General features: G+C 38.7%; 1 protein-coding gene across 1 annotated transcript in view; it reads left to right on the top strand.

The window, feature by feature from the left end:
- DNAH12 (dynein axonemal heavy chain 12) overlaps positions 1 to 20,805 on the top strand; it is a gene marked incomplete at both ends in the record, with an annotated part of 220,130 nt that overhangs the window by 172,594 nt on the left and 26,731 nt on the right. The window contains 7 exons of the mRNA XM_079795396.1: positions 3,895 to 4,109; positions 4,844 to 5,036; positions 8,368 to 8,560; positions 11,796 to 11,968; positions 13,304 to 13,444; positions 18,802 to 18,960; positions 19,127 to 19,271. Coding sequence (XP_079651522.1) covers positions 3,895 to 4,109; positions 4,844 to 5,036; positions 8,368 to 8,560; positions 11,796 to 11,968; positions 13,304 to 13,444; positions 18,802 to 18,960; positions 19,127 to 19,271 — 1,219 coding nt within the window. The remainder of the gene's footprint in view (positions 1 to 3,894; positions 4,110 to 4,843; positions 5,037 to 8,367; positions 8,561 to 11,795; positions 11,969 to 13,303; positions 13,445 to 18,801; positions 18,961 to 19,126; positions 19,272 to 20,805) is intronic.

Below are 20,805 nucleotides of genomic sequence, written 5' to 3'. Positions count from 1 at the left end.
GAACAGTTCCTTATGTGTACATGTCAGCAATGATATTTCAGTTATGGGTGGTGGACAAATAGTAGTGATGCAAGTCCTTAACTAGGTATTTCTATCCATTTTCAAGATACTATAATTTATGCAGTTTCATGGATACCTTTTAAAATTACTATCAATAGTGTGATAATTATATGAATATCCCAAATGGTTTTTTATTGTTATCCTTTCATTTATATTACTTTGGAAAATTACTCTTATCTGAGAAATAGTTTCCTATAAATGCTTATTCAGTCATGTTGTCATCTAACTTTAATAGTCTTTTCATGGGACCATATCTCAAACATACTCTGATAGGTACTACTGAGCTCTTATATTCATGAGTTACTATTGTAAGTGCCCTATGTTCTCACAAACTCCTATGAGTTACATGTTATTATTATTCCATTTTACAGATGAGGAACTTGAGACCCAGAGCGATTGAGTAATTTGAAAGTAAGATAACTGAGCTAGTGAATGGTGGAGTTAGAATTTTAACCCAGGCAATTTAACTTCCAAATCATTATTCTTAATCATTATGTTAAATAAAATGTGGAATAGGATATCTCACTGTCTAAAAATGAAGCTCTGCTAATGTGGCTCAGCAGTTGAGCATCGACCCAGGAACCAAGAGGTCATCAGTTTGATTCCTGGTCAGGGCACATGCCCAGGTTGTGAGCTCTATCCCCAGTAGGGGGTGTGCAGGAGGCAGCCAATCAATGATGTTTCTTTCTCATCTATGTTTCTATCTCTATATCCCTCTTCCTTCCTCTCTCTCTAAAAATCAATAAAAACATACTAAAACTATAATGAAAATTTCAGGGTTTTTTTTGGAATATGAGATACATTAAAGTTGCATTGCATATCAGTGAGGAAGACCCAGCCGGTTTGGCTCAATGGTTGAATGTCAGCCTATGAACCAGGAGGTCACGGTTCAATTCCCAGTCAGGGCATATACCAGGTTGTGGGGTCGATCCCCAGTGTGGGGCATGCAGGAGGCAGATGATCAATGATTCTCTCTAATGATTGATGTTTCTATCTCTCCCTCTCTCTTCCTTTCTGAAATCAATAAAAGTATATTAAAAACAAAACAAATCAGTGAGGAAGGTAAGGTAACTCAATAAACAGTGCTGATGTAAATGGCTATCATTATTTAAAAAAATAAATTAAATCCTTACCTTTCATCACATTCAAAGATGCAAAAAAAAAAAAAAAAAGGCAAGCGCCTGAATGCCCCTGACACATAGGGGGTCTCTCTCTACATTTTTACTCTTCCTGGATATACTCTGTGTTAGGTTGTTTTGGGGGCAAGAGTGGGACTCTGTTATTCTGGTTGTTAGTCTTAGGAAGACCCTTGTGCAGGCTATGACTTTTTCAGTCTTTCTTCCCCTCCTTTCTATGACTGCTTAATTCTGCCTTCTACCTGTGGTTGGTCTTGAACAGGAGTTTCCCACCCTTCTCCTGGTAAAGGTTGGTAACGGTATAATGTTTTTAGCCCAAGACATTTTTCTACCCAAGACTCCCACCCCAACCCTGGAATTAAGTTTTTCTTTTGCTCTTGCTCAAGCTACAATGTGTGTTTTATCCTTGGATTACAAATACCATGGCATGGTCTTATCTCTCTGATGGACACAACTCAATTTCCAGTTATATTTGTAACTAGAGGCCCAGTGCATGAAATTCATGCACATGGGGGGGCGTTGTCTCTCAGCCGAGCCTGCACCCTCTCCAATCTGGGACCCCTCAGGGGATGTCGGACTGCTGGACATTCCTCTCACAATCCGGGACCACTGGCTCCTAACCGCTCACCTGCCTGCCACCTGATCGCCCCTAACTGCTCTCCCCTGCTGGCCTGATTGCCCCTAACTGCCTCTGCCTAGGCCACCACTAACATGGCTTTGTCCAGAAGGACGTCCGGAAGGATGTTCGAAAGATGTACGGTCTAATTAGCATATTACCCTTTTATTAGTATAGATACTTACATAAAGTTGTATTAAGTGGGAATTGGATTTGTTTTAAAATAAAAAATAATCTCTTTTGCAATTCTAAGAACATTGATTTAAACATTAATAAGAATATTGATTAGCATTGAAATGTCAATTTATAGAAATTGTCACTTTTTGCAATGGAAAGAACAAATACTGTGTTTTTCTAATAATAAGCATTTATGTTAAAAAAAAGGAAAATATGCAAATTGACCATACCTTAACAACGCCCACCAGCCAATCAGGCGTGAGTATGCAAATTAGCCCAAAAAAAAGATGGTGGGTTAATTTGCATACGTAGGCACTGAGTGGCTGGGGTGGTCCGGGCCTCTGGGCGGAAAGGCGGCTCCTGCCAGAGCGAAGGCGGTGCCGGCAGCCCGGGGAAGGAAGGCCCATTCTTGCACAAATCTTCGTGCATTGGGCCTCTAGTATACTGTATAAGGAAGAAAAAAGTCTCCTTAAATAGGACCCTGATACATTTAGTCTAATTACTAGGCAACTTTTAAGCAGTTGTATGTAAAATAACTTTCTCAGTTTCAGAACTTGTTTCTTCTGTTTGCTGTGATATTAAAAGTAAATTTTGACTAGTGTCTGGACCTTTTGGTGTTTTCAGTAGGATTTCAGTACAATCTGAGCTGAGGAAGAAAACAACCAGGCAGCTGTATTGGGTTTCTTTGTCTTTTGGAAAGGAAAGAAAATAGAATAGAGGTATCTGGGAGTAGTTGATTAAAGAGCTTATTTATAGGAAAAGAAGATTTTATACCTACAAGCTGTTAAAACGGAAAGAGACTGTCTGAGAAAGCCAAATTGACATGGGATGAAAACTCCCCTTTCTGTGCTATTTTTTTTTTTAATTTATTTTAGAGTGAGAAGAAGGGAGAGGAAGAGAAACATTATTGACTGCCTCCTACATTCCCCCTGCTGGGGATCAAGCCCACATCCCAGGAATGTGCCCTGACTGGGAATCTGACAGATGACCTTTTGGTACATGGGATGATGCTCAACCAACTGAGCCAACTGGCCAGGGCTGTGTTAATATTTTTTAAAGATAATTTAATGCACTGTACTGAATACAAAAGAAACCTAGGACAGCATTATCACTGAGGAAGAAGAAGGCACACAATGAATCATGTGTTCTTGATTACAATCTTTATCATACTTACAGAGAAAAAATTTCTAAATAGATCTCAAATATATATTGGACTAAACTTGGGAATGACTCTACTGATACCCTGAAGAAATCCATTATAGACTAGTAGATCTCTTACTTTAAATTTTTATCAAATAAGTAGAATTATTTTTCATATTATTTTAACAGATGTCATGTGTTAAAATTACCTTGAAGATGCTATGTTATATTGGAAAGAGCACAGCTTATAGGTTCACAAGATCCTACTTCTGACATTGAAGTATTTTGTATCCATGGAACCTTGATCAAAGTGTTCCCTGAGCCCTAGCCGGCTTGGCTCAGTGGATAGAGCGTCAGCCTGCGGACTGAAGGGTCCCAGGTTCGATTCCGGCCAAGGGCACATGCCTGGGTTGCGGGCTCGGTCCCCAGTAGGGGGCGTGCAGGAGGCAGCTGATCAATGATTCTCATCATTGATGTTTCTATCTCTCTCTCTCCTTCTCCCTTCCTCTCTGAAATCAATAAAGAATTTAAAAAAAAAAAAGTGTTCCCTGAAACTAAATTTCTTAATTTAAAAAATAAATAAGTCTAAAACTCCTTTTTCACTCTTTTATCACAGGACTTTTGTGAAGATTAATCCTGATAATATTTGTGAAACACATTGTACTTTTACAAATTGATGGTGATGTTTATTATTTAAATTATATAATTTTAAAGAAATATGAATATCTATTTATTCCCCTCAGAATTTTTCTTATTATATTCTAGGCCTTTAATGATTGACCCCCAGGGTCAAGCCAATAAATGGATCAAAAATTCTGAGAAAGAAAATCAGCTTAGTGTTATTAAGCTATCAGATTCAGACTACATGAGAACCCTGGAAAACTGTATTCAGTTTGGAACCCCGCTTCTGTTAGAAAATGTTGGCGAAGAACTGGACCCATCTTTGGAGCCTTTACTACTTAGACAAACTTTTAAACAAGGTAGAAGTCAATGAATATTAGTTGAACTGAAAGATGATTGTTATCTTTGAGGCTTATCTTTGAGGAAGGAAAAACCACCACATACATTTAATAATGAGGTTAATAACTCAAAACTTCTGTATCTTTGTTATGTATGAAATGAAATTTGGAACAACTATCAAGAATGAACTTTGCCCTCCCTTCTTTGCCTTAATCACTGTTATCTACACTGTTGTTCAGTAGAGAACATAAAAAAGTTTAAGGCAGCCTGAAATTCCTTTATCGTGTGACTGTGGACCACACAAAGTCCATTATTAGAAATAGTAATGGTTAATGTGGACCATGTGAGTAAACATTGCCCACCTCATATTTTTTCTGCTTATAAAAATTTTATCTTTGCCGAACTCTAGTACTTTTAAGAGCTTTAGTTATACACAAATAACTTTGGAATCATGATTGAAAATTGAAAGAGGTTCCATTGTATAATGGTCAGTACTCTGGATTCTGAAAATTGAGAGAGGAAGTAACATCAAGAGGAATCTTCATTAGAAGGCTCCATGACCAGAGAAAATGTCTTATACTATCCCAGAATGAATAGTCCTGCTGTATAACTGTTTACTTACTTCTGTGTCTGTGACTTTTGTCACATCTGTATTCTCCTTTAAATTACTAGTAACCTGGGAAAAGTCTTAACATAGGGGGAGAGGCTATGCAACTTTGGCTTACTTACTATTCATTTGTTTTCTGAAATACAGGTGGCATTGATTGCATCAGGCTTGGTGAAGTCATTATTGAGTATTCCTTTGATTTCAAGTTTTATATCACCACAAAACTGAGAAATCCACACTATATGCCAGAGCTAGCTACAAAACTGTCATTGCTCAATTTCATGATAACTCCAGAAGGACTTGAAGATCAGTTATTAGGTATTGTTGTCGCAAAGGAGAGGTATGTATTTTCTTAGCTGCTTCCGGGTGGCCTAGAGAGAAATATTTGTAGGCCATTAATACTTTTGTTATGTGATTATTTCAAAACCTTGTCAAATTTTATATCTTGTTATTATAAATTAAATAATTATATGATTCTTTAAAATAGCCATTCTATAACAAGCAAGTTATAAGTCAACCATGTTATATTGGGCTCTTAATAAGGGTAGTAAGATTCAAGTGACATGCCATAATTTCTGACTTCTATCTGAATTTTTTTGAGCCAAAAAATTTCACCATAGGAATGCTATGGATAAAATCAGAAATTTGTTTAAATACATATACAGGATATTAATAAGAAGATACTTAGGATAAGAACAAATAGTAGTATGCTAAACTATATACAGTATGGGTAATATTTTGTAAAAACAAAAATTAATGATGAATGCAGAAAAGATTGAGAAAGATTACACCAGAGTATTAACTGTGATCATCCCTCAGATGCTCAGACTATGGGTAATTATTACTATTTTCTTCATAATTGATGTATTTTTTATTAATAGCATATGTTATTATTTAAATGAGAAAAATATACGTGGTGGGGATAATGGTAAAGAATTGCTTCCTGTGGGGAGAACCAAAATGGCTGTGTAGTTAAATGCCTACTTGTCACCTGCCACAGCCACATCAAGATTACAACTAATGCCGAAACCGGTTTGGCTCAGTGGATAGAGCGTCGGCCTTCGGACTCAAGGGTCCCAGGTTCGATTCCGGTCAGGGGCATGTACCTTAGTTGCGGGCACATCCCCAATAGGGGGTGTGCAAGAGGCAGCTGATTGATGTTTCTCTCTCATCTCTGTTTCTAACTCTCTATCCCTCTCTCTTCCTCTCTGTAAAAAATCAATAAAATATATTTAAAATAAAATAAAATAAACAAAAGATTACAACTAACTACAGAACAACCATCACTCAGAACACTTGAAATATGGCTGAATGAAAGTCCTACAAATAGATAAGTAAGGAAGGAAGCACATTGGTAGGAGGGGTGGAGGCACGGAACAGGCTGGTCCTACACCCACATGAAGCATTGTTTTCATCGGGAGGGATATCTTGGCTGCAGAGGCCTTCTGGAGGAGCAAAGGATCCCAGCCCCACACCGACCCCTCAGCCCAAGGTGCCAGAGCTAGAAATAGAAGTTCCTGTAACTTTGGGCTGTAAAAACCAGTGGGGTTTATGGCTGGGTGACACAGAGGCTGCTGGAGATGCAGGCAGTTTCTCTTAAAGAGCTGGTGCACAAACTTACATGAACTTGCTCCCTCTGAGATCCAGTGCTGGGGCAGCAGCTTGGGGGGAATCCAAGGACATACAGGGAGGAATTGAATTGTCTGGCATCAGAGCAAGAACTCAGGGGCAGCTTTCTCCCAGACAGAGATGCTCAGAGGGGTCATTGTTCCTATGCTGAGACCTCCACTGTTGCAGAGCTGACTGGCAGCCATATCTGAGTTTCCATCACCCTGGCTCACACTGTCCACTCCACCATGAGACCCTGCTCCATCCAATTTTCAGCCCCACCCAAGCTGTGGGCAGCAGCTTTTCCATATGAATGGCCTGTCCTGGCTCAGGCTTCAGACATTCATGAAATCTCTCAAACAAGCAGCATCTGGCATCAGCATGCCCCATACATATCAATCAGAGGCCCAAGAACCAACACAGCTGGTCCTCACAGCCAATCAGCCTGGAGGTCAATTCCTCCCAGTGACTCCAACAGCAATCAAAGCTCAACTACAACAAGACTGTACACACAGGCCACACAGGGGTGCATCTAGAGGGCCCAGTCCTTGTGACTGGGAGGCTGAGCCACCGGGCCCTATAGGACACCTACTACACAAGGCTACTCTACCAAGTCTTGGAGACATAGCAGCTCTACCTAATACATAGAAACAAATACAGGGAAGCAGGCAAAATGCAGAGACAAAGAAACATGTCACAAATGAAAGAACAGAAGAAATCTCCAAAAAAGTACTAAATGAAATGGAAGCAAACAAACTACTAGCTACGGCGTTAAAAACAATGGTTATAAGGATGATCATGGATCTTAATGAGAGTTTCAAGGGACTTATCGAGACTTTCAAGGTTCTTAGTGAGAATGTCAGACATGAAAAAGGGCCAGTCAGAAATTAAGCATACACTAATTGAAATAAAGAATAATTTACAGGGATTCAACAGTAGAGAAGCAGATTTTGAGAATCAAATCAATGATTTGGAATATGAGGAAACAAAATACATTGAATCAGAAGAACAAAAAGAACAAAGAATCCAAAAATATGAAGATAGTGTAAGGAGTCTCTAGGACAACTTCAAGCACACCAACATTCACATAATGGGGGTGCTAGAAGGAGAAGAGAGAGAACAAGATATTGAAAACCTATTTGAAGAAATAATGACAGAAAACTTCCCCTACTTGGTGAAAGAAATAGACTTACAAGTCCAGGAAGCACAGAGAGTCCCAAACAAGAGGAATCCAAAGAGACTCACACCAAAACCATCATAATTTAAAAGCCAAAGGTTAAAGACAAAGAGATAATTTTTTTTCAGGTTACTCTTCAGACTTTCTCTCTCTCTCTTTTTAAACCTTATTGTTGAAAGTATTATATATGTTCCTCTTTTTCCCCCTTAGCCCCCTCCAGCCTGCCCCTGCCCCCACCCCAGAGCCAGTTGTACAACAAGCCATCCTTTCTATATCTGCTATTATAGAAGAAACAATGAAAATTAGATGGAATATGATGATGCCAAGGATTAAATAAGAAGTTTCATCTCGTTCTTTTTTTTTTAATTTATCTTTATTATTGAAAGTATTACAGATGTCCCCCTTCTCCCCTCCCCCATTGACTTTCTTCATCCAGCTCCCATCCCCTCCCTAGGCCTTCCCCACACTATTGTCTGCCCATGGGCTATGCATATATGCATATAAGTTCATTGGTTAATATCTTCATACCCCTTTCCTCCTCCCCTCTGAAATATGTCAGTCTGTTGCATGCTTCAATGTCTCTGGATTTTTTTTGTTCATTAGTTCTTCTCCAGTTCTTATTCTCACATAACTGGCTATACCATATGGATACACTTACTATATTCTTAGACTTACCACAGTACATGTTATTGCTTTTTTGCTTAAATTTCTCAAGTTATTATTTGAATGGAAGTAATTTTAGGTTAGGATTAAGAGACTAATCATCTTAGTTTGTGTTACATGTCTACAAAATTATTTAAGTGTCTATAATATTGTGATGTCTAATATTTAAATATGAATTTAGCTAAAATACTACAAATTTAGACTGCATGTTTTTATCTTTTAGACCAGAATTAGAAGAGGAAAGAAATGCTCTTATTCTTCAGTCTGCAGCTAATAAGAAACAGCTAAAAGATATAGAGAAAAAAATTTTGGAAACATTATCGTCTTCAGAAGGGAACATTTTAGAAGATGAAAGTGCAATTAAAGTCTTAGACTCTGCTAAAATGATGTCCAATGAGATAACAAAGAAACAGCAGGTGAAAAAAAGAATTCTAGAAATCTTTTGATTCTTAACAATTTGCTCCGGGTGCCTTAAGAAAGTGCTATACTAGGCTTACTGGGAAAGAAAAAGAATTCATAAAAATATAAAAACAGAAACTAATTTTTAACTCACAGAGTATTTCTTACTGTTGAATTATCCAAAACCTGGTCTGACCTGTATAGTATCTTACATAGAGAAATAAATTTAAAATGAAAGTTTTAAAAATTCATGACAGAATATACACATTTTATAAATCTGTACTTTTTTCAAATATTTAATGCCTTGTTTTTGAATTGGAGAAAAGCACTTAAAGTTTTTAATATATGAATATTACATGTAAAGCTGTTAAAATACCTAAAATACAATATATTTTTATTATTGCATAGGTAAGGCAAGCTAGTCTGTGTCATTCAAATGTAACTGACTGTCACATAAAAACTGAGTTTGAGAATTTGGCTTGTCTCTGTTCCTGGTTGAAGTTTAAGGTGTGTGGAGGTAATTGCTGGTTAATTGGTCCTTAAGTGGTTTTAGGAACTAATAAGGATGCTTTTCTGCCATTGCCTGGTCATTTGCTCATCAGGGAGAAAGGTATGAGAGTTGGGAGTGGCAGGTGAAGGAAGGAAGATAAGAAATCTACAACGAATAAAGTATTTATTACAAATTTTATCTATGACAGCCAAATGGTAATTTCACATTATATATATATGTTTAGTAGAACGCTACAGTATTATAGGAGAGAGGCCTTAACTGTTGGTTATGTTTTATATTTGATAGTTAAGAAAACTAGGGTCCAGAAACAGTAGTTGAAGCCCAAGTGCACACAATAAAATATTACAGAATGACTTCTATAGGCTAATATTGATTTACAGAACTTTTGATCCTCCTTGGCCCACCCACACAATGAATCAAGCACATCTTAATATTAGGATAACTTAAAAATTTTTTTAAACCTAAATAGAAATTGCACTAATTGTTCAGTATCCTTCTGCTGTTCCCCACCCTATGCACCCCTGCTCTGGAGTACTTTTTTAAAGGCTTAGGCATACTTTCCCTTGGGATGGGTTTAGTTTTGTGCGACAGTGATGGTAATGACTCTCAGTTCAGATGTACTGTTTTTCTGTATTGTTGTTTTTGAGGTTTTGGTTTTTTTTTGCTTGTTTTTATTTTAGAAGAGCCAAAAGAATAGTCTTAAAGTAATATCCTATGGCAGCTCCCAATCTGGGGACCATGGCTGAGATAGTCTATAATGTCTCCCTTCCTTCCCTGTCCATCAAAGCAGAACCAACTTACTGTCTCCTCACTACACTGTTTGTTCAAAGGGGAGAAAGGATAAGAAGAATTTATCAGTTTATTTCTTATTAAGATTCAAAGAGGAAAGGAGATATAAGTATTTATTGGTTCCAGTATTTTATGTTACAAAGAGAAAGAAATTTAAGAAATCCTGTCTTTCTGGCTTGGTCCTCTGATGGATGAAAAAATATCAGTTTTAAATAACATAGGTTTAAACGGGAATACTAAGATTATGCTTTCTTATGTAAAATGTCATTGTTGATAACTTTGTTTTACTTTTTTATAGTCAAAATTGAGGCTTAAAACTTACTTTTAATTGTGGTTAATACTGTATAATTTTAGGGAAAGTTTGTTTGTAAGAAAGAGAAATCCACTCAAATTAGCTCAAATTAAAAATATGCAAGAGGATATTTTATTTTCCCAATTATACAAAGTATGTACAAGCCTCAGGAATAAATGGAAAGCATTGAGTTTCTATGATCTCTGTCTCATCCCCTCTCTCTAAGATTGTGTTGTCCTCTCTATTCCACTTGAAGACCAATTTCTTCTGTAAAACTTTTGTGTCTGTTTCCTCCTACATTTATCTGGCCTATAGAAAACAACTTTGGTCCCATTACCTTTTAGCACTGATGCCCAGTACCACCTGACTTCATTTTCTGAGGCTCGTAAAGGGTGAAACATTTGGAGAGAAAATTGATTAGCTTAGTTTGGGCCTTATTCTATTCATACCACTTGATTGAATCAGCTACAAATGGGATCATCCTATATAATAAAAGGCTAATATGCAAATCGACCTAACAGTAAAACAACCAACCGGTCACTATGATGTGCACTGACCTCCAGGGGGCTGACGCTCAATGCAGGAGCTGCCCCCTGGTGGTCAGTGCGCTCCCACAGGGGGAGTGCCTCTCAGCCAGAAGCCAGGCTCATGGCTGATGAGCACAGAGGTGGTGGCGGGAGCCTCTCCCACCTCCGCAGCAGTGCTAAGGACCCCTGGGGGATGTCCGCCTGGGGAGCGGGCCTAAGCCAGCAGGCGGACATCCCCCAAGGGGTCCCAGACTGCAAGAGGGCCAGGCCAGGCTGAGGGACCCCTCCAAGTGCACGAATGTTGTGCACTGGGCCTCTAGTTCAATATAAACATGACTACATAGGCATATTTATTGAGCAGAGTCTGTGGCTAGCATTTCCAAAGAGGGAAAGTGGGTTGTAAGTGTTCTACACATTTTTCCTGTAGAATATTAACCTATTAGATTGAGTTGTCTGTTGAAGAACTGTTATCTTGGAGAAATTTTTCTCTTTTGGAGTTGAATATCTACAAACCTACTAGTCTAGAAAAGTTATACATGTCAGAAGCTAGTTGACAAAAAGTATTCTTAATGTATAAAACCATCAGCCAACAAATATTTCTGAATACCTACTCTGCCAAACTTGGTGCTGGGTTCTGGTACACGTACGTATTGGCACCTTAAACGTGCACACTTGCTCTCTGTCTCTCTTTCTCCCTCTCCTTCTCTATCTCTGACCTATTTAAAGAGGGTGACACATGTAAGATTCAGGCAAAAAAATAAGCAAAGATTGACAGGTGTGTATTTCTCAAATAAGAGATGGTTGGTGAGTTATCACAATTTTAATCTGAAAACCTCTGGTCTTCTCCCCTCCCTCCATAGTTCTTCCTTTCCTTCCCTTCCCTTCCCTTCCCTTCCCTTCCCTTCCCTTCCCTTCCCTTCCCTTCCCTTCCCTTCCCTTCCCTTCCCTTCCCTTCCCTTCCCTTCCCTTTTTTCCCTTTCTAGCTTTTAACATAATAAAACCCTTTCTTGTAAACTATGCTTCTATAATTTGTCATTGAGTTAAGTGGCTATTTTTAAAACTATAAACTTCATCACATGAGAAATATAATTAAAATACTTTTTTATTTTTTTATTTTGATTTTCCTCTTCTAGATTGCAGAAAAAACAGAACTCAAAATAGCAGAGTCTCGAGAAGGATATAGACCTATTGCTAAACATTCATCAGTATTATTCTTTAGCATTGCAGACCTGGCTAACATTGATCCTATGTACCAGTACTCTCTTACCTGGTTTGTGAACCTTTATATCAACTCTATTCATGACAGGTAAACTTTCTCTAGCTTCATTCATACTCTTTGGTTGGATTTTCACCATCCTTTCCATTTCTTTTTTATTACTTGTGTAATATGTAATATTCATGTGGAACATTTAAAAATATGGAAAAGTGAATGAAAGGAAGAAAGAAAGAGAAAGCTTTTCTATTTTTAGTTTTGTTTCACATTTACACAAGATTTAGACATAGAAGGATTAGCTTTAGTCCTGTTTTTCTCTTCTCTTAAATATATGACCTGGCTATAATTTTTTGTCTCCTACAGTTCCATCCCCAGCGTAGATCCTCACACTAATAAAGATTCAGTAGGGCCTGGCCTGCGTGGCTCCGCAGTTGAGCATGGACCTATGAACCAGGAGATCATAATTCAATTTGGTTCAATTCCCAGTCAGGGCACATGCTAGGGTTGTGGACTCCATCCCCTGTGGTGGAGGGTGTGCAGGAGGCAACCAATCAATGATTCTCTCCCAACATTGATGTTTCTCTCTCTTCTTTCCTCTCTGAAATAAATTAAAAATATTTTTATTTTTAAAGACTCAGTAGGTGTGTGTTTTAATTAACTGATTGTTTCCAGTCATTTTAGAGTACAATATGAAATTTAGAATTTTAGGGGTAAGGGGGAGAGATCAACCAAAGACTTGTATGCATGCATATAAGCCTAACCAGTGGACACAGACAACACAGGGGGTGAGGGCAAGAGGGAGGGAGGGTAATGGGGCAATAAAGACACATATGTAACACCATAATCAATAAAGAAATTTAAAAAAAAGAAATTTAGAATTTTGAAAATAGAGAGATGGTTAAACCATATTTCATTTTCTCAGAGAATTATACCCTGCTTTTTACATAAAGATTTACAAATTGTACACACACAAAAATTGTACAGGAAGGTCCCCCCTATACCCTTCACCTTGTTTCTCCAATTGTAACATCTTGCATAACTATAGTACAACTGGAGGCCCAATGCACGAAATTCGTGCAAGAGTAGGCCTTCCTTCCCCTGGCTGCTGGCACTGGCTTCCCTCTGGCACCCGGGACCCGGGCTTCCCTCGCAGCCCCAGCTTCACCCAAAAGGTCATCCAGTCTAATTAGCATATTATGCTTTTATTATTATAGATATCACAACCAGGAAATTTATTAATACAATCCAGAGAGCTTATTCAGATTTCATCAGTTTTATATGCGTGTGTATGTGTGTGTGTGTATGTATGTGTGTGTCGTATGTTTTTAACAGTAAAATAAAAGCAACTTGCATGTTAATTCATATTTTACTTACTGTTATCTTAGTTTTGTTTGACTAAATAGATTTTTCTTTTTTAAAACCTTTTAGTAACAGATCAAAAATCTTGGAAAAGCGCCTCAGATATTTAAATGACCACTTCACATACAACTTATATTGTAATATATGCCGATCACTATTTGAGAAGGACAAGCTGTTGTTTTCCTTTTTATTATGTGCGAATCTCCTTCTGTAAGTTACTTGCTTTTTCTTTATTTGTTTTAAAAGCCTGCTTGGAATACCTAATACCTAAAGATGACTGCTCTGCTTAATTCATGATTTTATCTGTATATTTCTCTACAATAGTATTAGTGTTTTTATGTTTGTTTTTTAAATTTTAGATCACACAGGAAAGTTTATAAAATACTCATGTATAGTTCAATAATTTTTAAAAAAATCTTTATTGTTGAGAGTATTACAGGTGTCTCCCTTTTTTTTCTCCCAACTTTCCCCCTCAACCCAATTCCCGCCACGGGCCAAGCCTTCACCACTAATCTGCTTTCTGTCTTCATAGCATAGTTTTTCCTATTCTAGAAATTTTATCAATGAGACATTATATGGCCCAGAAGGTGGTCTCTTTTTGAATGTTTATGTACTCTTGCAAAGCATGTGTATTTTACTGTTCTGAGGTGGAATTTCTATAAAAGGCAAGTAAGTCAAGCTGGTCTATATATCTTCTATATCCTTATTGATTTTCTGTCTACCTGTTTAAGCAGTTATTGAGAAAGGTTTGGAATTTCTACAGAGATTTTTCCTTGTGGTTCTGTCAATATTGCTATGTGTTTTGATCCTGTTATTGGATGTTTAGGACTTTCATATCCGCTTAATTAATTGACTTGGCTTTTTTTAATCCCTGGTAATACCCTTTGCTCTGAAATATACTTTTTATGATATTAGTATAGTCTCTCCAGTTTTATTTTGAACACTGATAGCATGGTATATATATTTTGCATACTTTTTTAAAAAATATTTTTATTGAGTTCAGAGAGGAAGGGAGAGGGAGAGATAGAAACATCAAATGATACGAAAGAATTATTGATTGGCTGCCTCCTACAAGCCCCCTACTGGGGATCAAGCCCACAACCCATGCATATGCCTCACTTAGGAATCAAACTGTGACCTCCTAGTTCATGGGTCCATGCTCAACCACTGAGCCACACTGACTGGGCTATACGTTCCACACTTTTAACCTATTTGCACCTTTATACTTAAACTGTTTTTCTGTAGACAGCACGTAGTTATGTCTTGCTTGTTTTATCCAATATGATAATTACTAACTTTAGGGAAATTGCTTAGACCATTTTCATTCAATGAGATAATAGAGTTATGTTTAAATCTATCATCTTACAATTTGTTTTCTGTTTTGCTCATCTGTTCTTTGTTCCACATTTTCTCATTTTCTGCTTTCTTTTAATTGCATATTTTTTATTATTTGATTGTATCTTCTTTGTTGGTTTACGAGCTATAGTTTTTGTTTTATTCTTTCAGTGATTTCTTTAGGGTTATAGTATACTTTTTAACTTTTCACTGTCTATCTCAGGTAAAACTATATATATAATGTCATACATTTTACTTGTACATGTGTTATAAATCTCACAACACATTGTTATTTTGCTTTAAATAATCTATTATCTTTTAAAGATACTTAAATAAAAAGAAAAAAAGCCTTTTATGTTTACTCATATATTTACCATATCTGGAGCTTTGTATTCTTTTATGTATATCCAAATTTCCATTTACCTGAAACTTTAACATTTTTATAGTGTAGGTCTACTAGTAATGAACCCTTTCAAGTTCTGTACATCTGGGGGAAAGGGAATCAGTTAAATTTTTTTAGATTTTGTATTTTTTTTTAATTTCTTTATTGATTAAGGTATCACATATTTGTCCTCATCCCCCCATTCCCATCCCACACCCCTCCCCATAGATGCCCCTACCCCCCTGTTGTCCTTAACCGCTGGTTAGGCTCATATGCTTGCACACTAGATTTTGTATTTTTTATGGCTAGAAATTTCATTTGTTAGGTCTGCGCCAATAGGAACCAGGCCAGGTGATGTTGTGAGAGTTTAAGAAATCCTATATAATAGAAGCCTAATATGCAAATCAACTGAATGGCGGAACGACCAGTGGAATGACCGGTCACTATGATGTGCACTGACCACAAGGGGCAGATGCTCAACACAGGAGCTTCCCCCAGCCCACAGGCCCCAGGCCAGCCAAGGCGAGTGCCAGTGGGGTCTCCCCAATCACCCCACTGGTTGCCCCACAGAGGGGGGTGACTGGCGGCGGCAGTGGGGGCACAGCCAGCAAGCGGGAGGCGCCAGGCCAGCCAAGGCGGGTGCCAATGGGGGCCCCCCGGTCACCCCACCGGTCACCCCACAGATCAGCCCTAATCACCAGCCAGGACTAGGAACCCTACCCATGCACAAATTTCATGCACTGAGCCTCTAGTGTTATTACATTCTCTCACAGTGGTCTGAGACCTGTATATTGGTGTAAGTGAGTAAGAGTAGGGAGAGTGGGATCTTTATATCTTCTGTGCCATTGAGAGGCGGGGGGTGCTGGAAGGAGGCCGACTGTAGGTGGTCCACTGGAAACTGGGTGAGGCAGTTTACTGGAAACTGAAAGCCATTGTCATAGCTTGCAAAACCTGACATGAGACTAATAGGAAAACTGCTTGGATGGCAAGAACCCCAAGCAGGGCATATGGAGTGCAGGGGAAAGGTAGAGAATGTGCCTAACAGTATTTGGTTATTTACTATACAGTAAAACCTCTATATAATGGACTAATTTGGGTGAGAGGGTGTCCATTAAAGCCAAAAGTTCATTATATAATAAAGTAGATTTTCTTAATGTGTATGTTAAAAAATTGACAAATTAGTTTACCTGTTTTTACTTATGCAGACACATTTGTGTAATTAAAAGTAAGTATGTATGGCCTGGCCTCAGTGGCTCAGTGATTGAGTGTCAGTGGTTGAGTGTCGACCTGTGAACCAGGAGATCAGGGCTCAATTCCAGGTCAGGGCACATGCCTGGGTTGCGGGCTCCATCCCCAGTGGGTGGCTTGCAGGAGGCAACTGATCAATGATTCTCTCCCATTGTTGATGTTTCTGTCTCTCTCTCTCCCTCTCCCTTCCTCTCTGAAATCAATAAAAATATATTTTAAAAACAACATCTATGTGGTTTAGTGCACTTTGGAACATCTGCTGGCAAGTGTTAAAAGTGCTGCAGAGCCCTAGCTGGTTTGGCTCAGTGGATAGAGCCTCGGCCTGTGGACTGAAGGGTCCTGGGTTAGATTCCAGTCAAGGGCATGTACCTTGGTTGCAGACTCCATCCCCAGTGCCAGGGCCATGTGTAGGAGGCAACCAATCAATGTGTCTCTCTCTCTCATTGATCAATATTTCTCTCTCTCTCCCCCCTCCCTCCCACTCTCTCCAAAACTAATAGAAAAATATCATTTGTGAGGATTTTAAAAAAAAAAGGAAGAAAGAAACTGCTACAGAAAGTCATGCTACGCGTGTGATCACATGCTGATCATTCCCAGAAGTTTATGAGTGGTGACTCTTGGATTTAAATATATAGACTATATTGTAAATATGTAATAGCCTATATACTACAGAGGTAATATGCAAATTGATCATCACTCCAACACACAAGATGGCCGCCCCCATGTGGTCAAAGATGACCACCCCCATGTGGACACAAGATGGCTGCCACAACATGGCCAGCAGGAGAGGGCAGTTAGGGGTGACTGGTCTGGCAGAGGAGGATAGTTGGGGGTGACCAGGCCTGCAGGGGAGGACAGTTGGCAGGACCCAGGCCTGCAGGGGTGGCAGTTGGGGGGACCAGGTCTGCAGGGGAGGACAGTTGGGAGGGACCAGGCATGCAGTGGAGGGAAGTTGGGGGGGACCAGGCCTGCAGTGGAGGGAGGTTGGGGGGACCAAGCCTGCAGGGGAGGGCAATTGGGGGTGATCAGGCCAGCAGGGGAGAACAGTTAGGGGCGACCAGGCCTGCAGGGGAGGGCAGTTAGGGGTGACCAGGCCAGGAGGGGAGGACAGTTAGGGGTGACCAGGCCAGCAGGGGAGGGCAGTTAGAGGCAATCAGGCCAGCAGGGGAGCAGTTAGGCGTCAATCAGGCTGACAGGAGTGGTTTGGGGGTGATCAGGCTGGCAGGCAGAAGCAGTTACGGGCAATCAGGGGGGCAGGCAAGTGAGCAGTTGGGAGCCAGCAGTTCTGGATAGTGAGAGGGATGTCCGACTGCCCATTTAGGCAAGTGGGATCGGGCCTAAATGGGCAGTCGGACATCCCTCAAGGGGTCCCACATTGGAGAGGGTGCAGGCTGGGCTGAGGGACACACACACACACACACCGTGCACGAATTTCTTGCACCGGGCCTCTAGTTTATTTATGTTGACGAGAGTACTACAATGATTTTTCCAATATATGGCCTATTCACTAAAATTTGTTAAGAATAACAGTGAATTAATAAAAAAAATAACCTGGTGATTATAAGCAAATTTTGGTTAAAAGCCTTTTAAATTAACTGGGTATTAATTTTCACATATGACATACAAACTGGAAATTTTGTTCGTTAAGTCCCAAATCCATTAAATCGAGGTTTGCAGGTTTACTGTATTGCTCTCTTCATTATCTTTATGTTTCATTTTAACTCCTTCAGTATATTTATAATAGCTCTTAACATTTTTGTCTGCTTGTTGTATCATCACTATCTCTTCTGTGTGCATATTGACTCATTTTTCTCCTGCTTATGGATGTTGTGAATTTTACATTGATCAATGCTGAGATTTTTGTATTCCTTTAAAGAGCATTAGACTTTACTTTTTCAGGTAATTAAATTACTACTGGAATAGTTTTATCTTTCAAGGCTTGTTTTTAGCTTTCTTAAGGCAGTTTAATTCTAATGCTATGTTAGCTTCACTACTAAGGTGTGATCCCTCTGATGTTGCACTGAATTCCTCTGGTGTGAATAAAGATTCAACTCTAGTTGGCAAAAACTCATTTCTAGTTCTGTGTGAGCTCTGGTAGCTATTCAGTCCACAGCTCCCCAGAAATCCGTTGCCAGGCCTCCTGGAGTTTTACCTAACTCACACACAGCTTAGAATTTAGTAAATATAGGCAGGTTTCCAGAGTTCCTTTTCCATGTATCTGCCTCCTCTCTGGTATTTTGCCCACATATTCAAGTCACCTCAGCCTTTCTTAACCCTGATGGAGATCTCTTCAGCTCAGCAATATTGCCAAGCTCAGAGCTTCATCTGCTTTCTGCATTGTGCTCTGGAATATGCATCCAGGAAGATGCTGAGGCAATCCTAAGAATCACCTTATCTGTCTCCCTTTTTTAAGGGATCTCAGTCCTGTACTGCCTATTGTATAATTTCCAAAAACAGTTGTTTCATTCTTTTTTTTTAGTTTTCTAGTTGTTTACAGCAGTCAGGGAAGTCATTTCTGTTTGTTTTATCCAAGTTATAGAAGCAGAAATTTATTCAATTTTAAAATCAACAATTTATAACAGTTCTTGTTTTGGGAATACAGGGCAAAGAAAGAGATTGACTACCAGGAACTTATGTTTCTTTTAACTGGGGGAGTGAGTCTTAAGAGTGCTGAGAAAAATCCTGATCCAACCTGGTTACAGGATAAAAGCTGGGAGGAAATTTGTCGTGCTAGTGAATTTCCTGCCTTCCAAGGACTCAGGTAATTGTTTAAACTTGATGATTTAGCATTAAATAGTGATGGATAAATTTGTAATCTAGTGATTTTTAAATGGTTCTATAGCTGTCTTGATTCATCTCCTGGCTCAGCAATGTCTCTTTAAATTTTTCCCAATGAAAGAATAACTATTAAGCTTTTTTTCCTTTAGATCGCATTTTTGTGAATATATAGATGAATGGCAGAAAATATATGACAGTAAAGAGCCACACAATGCTGTTTTACCAGAACCAATGAATCAGAGGCTAAATGAACTACAGAAAATAATAATTCTTCGGTGCTTAAGACCTGATAAGGTAAAAGACAAATATGTCTCATTTGGAACCAGATAATTTGGCATTTTTAAGTACTAGGTTTAAAGTTATTGTTATTTGGTTCTTTAACCCTTATTTCAGATGCTCAAAAGGGTTCATGGAGCTCCTTTAAACCATAGATCTACATACAGTCTTCTTCAACTTGGTAAAGTTTTGGCAATTATTTTTTCAAATATTTTTAGCCACCCACCCATTATTCCAATTAAATATACATTAGACTGCTTGATATTATACCATAGATGACTGATACTCTGTTAATTATTTTAAATTTTTGTATCACTGTACTTCAGTTTGGATAGTTTATATTGCTATCTTTTTTAAAATATATTTTTATTGATTTCAGAGAGGAAGGGAGAGGAGAGAAAGATAAATGAGGAGTGACAGTCATCTATCAGCTGCCTTCTACACACACCCCTCCACCCCCTCTGGGGATTGAGCCCAAAACCTGAGCATGTGCCCCGGACTGGGAATTGAACTATGACCTCCTGGTTCATAGGTTTATGATCAATCACTGAGCCATACCCAGCTGGGCTCTATTGCTATCTTTTAAATTTGCTGATTTCTTCTTTTGTAACGTCTAATCTGTTGTTAATCCCATCCAATTAATTTTTTGATTCAGCTACTATATGTTTCATCTCTAGAAAGTTCTCTAGTATGTATATATATATATATATATATATATATATATATATATATATATATGAAAGTTCTCATGTATATATATATATATATATATATATATATAGAGAGAGAGAGAGAGAGAGAGAGAGAGAGAGAGAGAGAGAGAGAGAGGCCTGATGCACAAAATTTGTACAAGGGGCTTGGCCCTCGCAGCCCCGTCGGCCCTCAGAGCCTCTGCTGCCTCGGCCAGCCCTTGCAGCCCCTCGCAACCCCTTGCAGCCCCTCGCAACCCCTCGCAGCTCTGGCTTCATCCAGAAGGTTGCTTTGAATTGTTATCTTCCTTTAAAGATTGTTGAATTTTGTTCTGCTAGTTCAGAGGTTAGCAAACAAAACCTATGGGCCAAATCCAGCCCATGACCTAATTTTGTCTAGCCCATGAGGTAAGAATGGTTTTTATATGTTAAAGGGTTGTTTCTAAAAAGAAGACGACAAAGAAAATACAAAAGATTTTTAAATAGAAAGAGAAAAAGAATACATAGCAGAAATTGTATGTGGCCCACAAATCCTAAAATATTAACTATCTAGGACTCTATAGAAAAGAGTTTGCCAACCCCTTTGGCTACATAGTTCAATTACTTGAATCCAGATTTTTCCTTTCAAATATTGTTTTAAGATTTGTTAGGGCAGGTGTAGAGAATAGCCTTTACTCAACAGATAATTTAGCTCCAACTACTAAAGTGTAGCCCTTTTGGGGCCTTTACTGGAAGCAAGGTCTCTGTGTTCTCAGCATCTCCCCTTCCTTAAAATGTATATTGAAAACCTACTGTGCTAGGTAAAAACTGTACATGGTATTAATGGTAAAAGAATTAAAAAGATTTCATCATTGCTCATGGGA

Source organism: Cnephaeus nilssonii, assembly GCF_951640355.1.
Source record: "Cnephaeus nilssonii genome assembly, chromosome: 17".
Taxonomy (NCBI): Eukaryota; Metazoa; Chordata; class Mammalia; order Chiroptera; family Vespertilionidae; genus Cnephaeus; species Cnephaeus nilssonii.
This window is presented reverse-complemented; position numbering and strand designations above follow the sequence as displayed.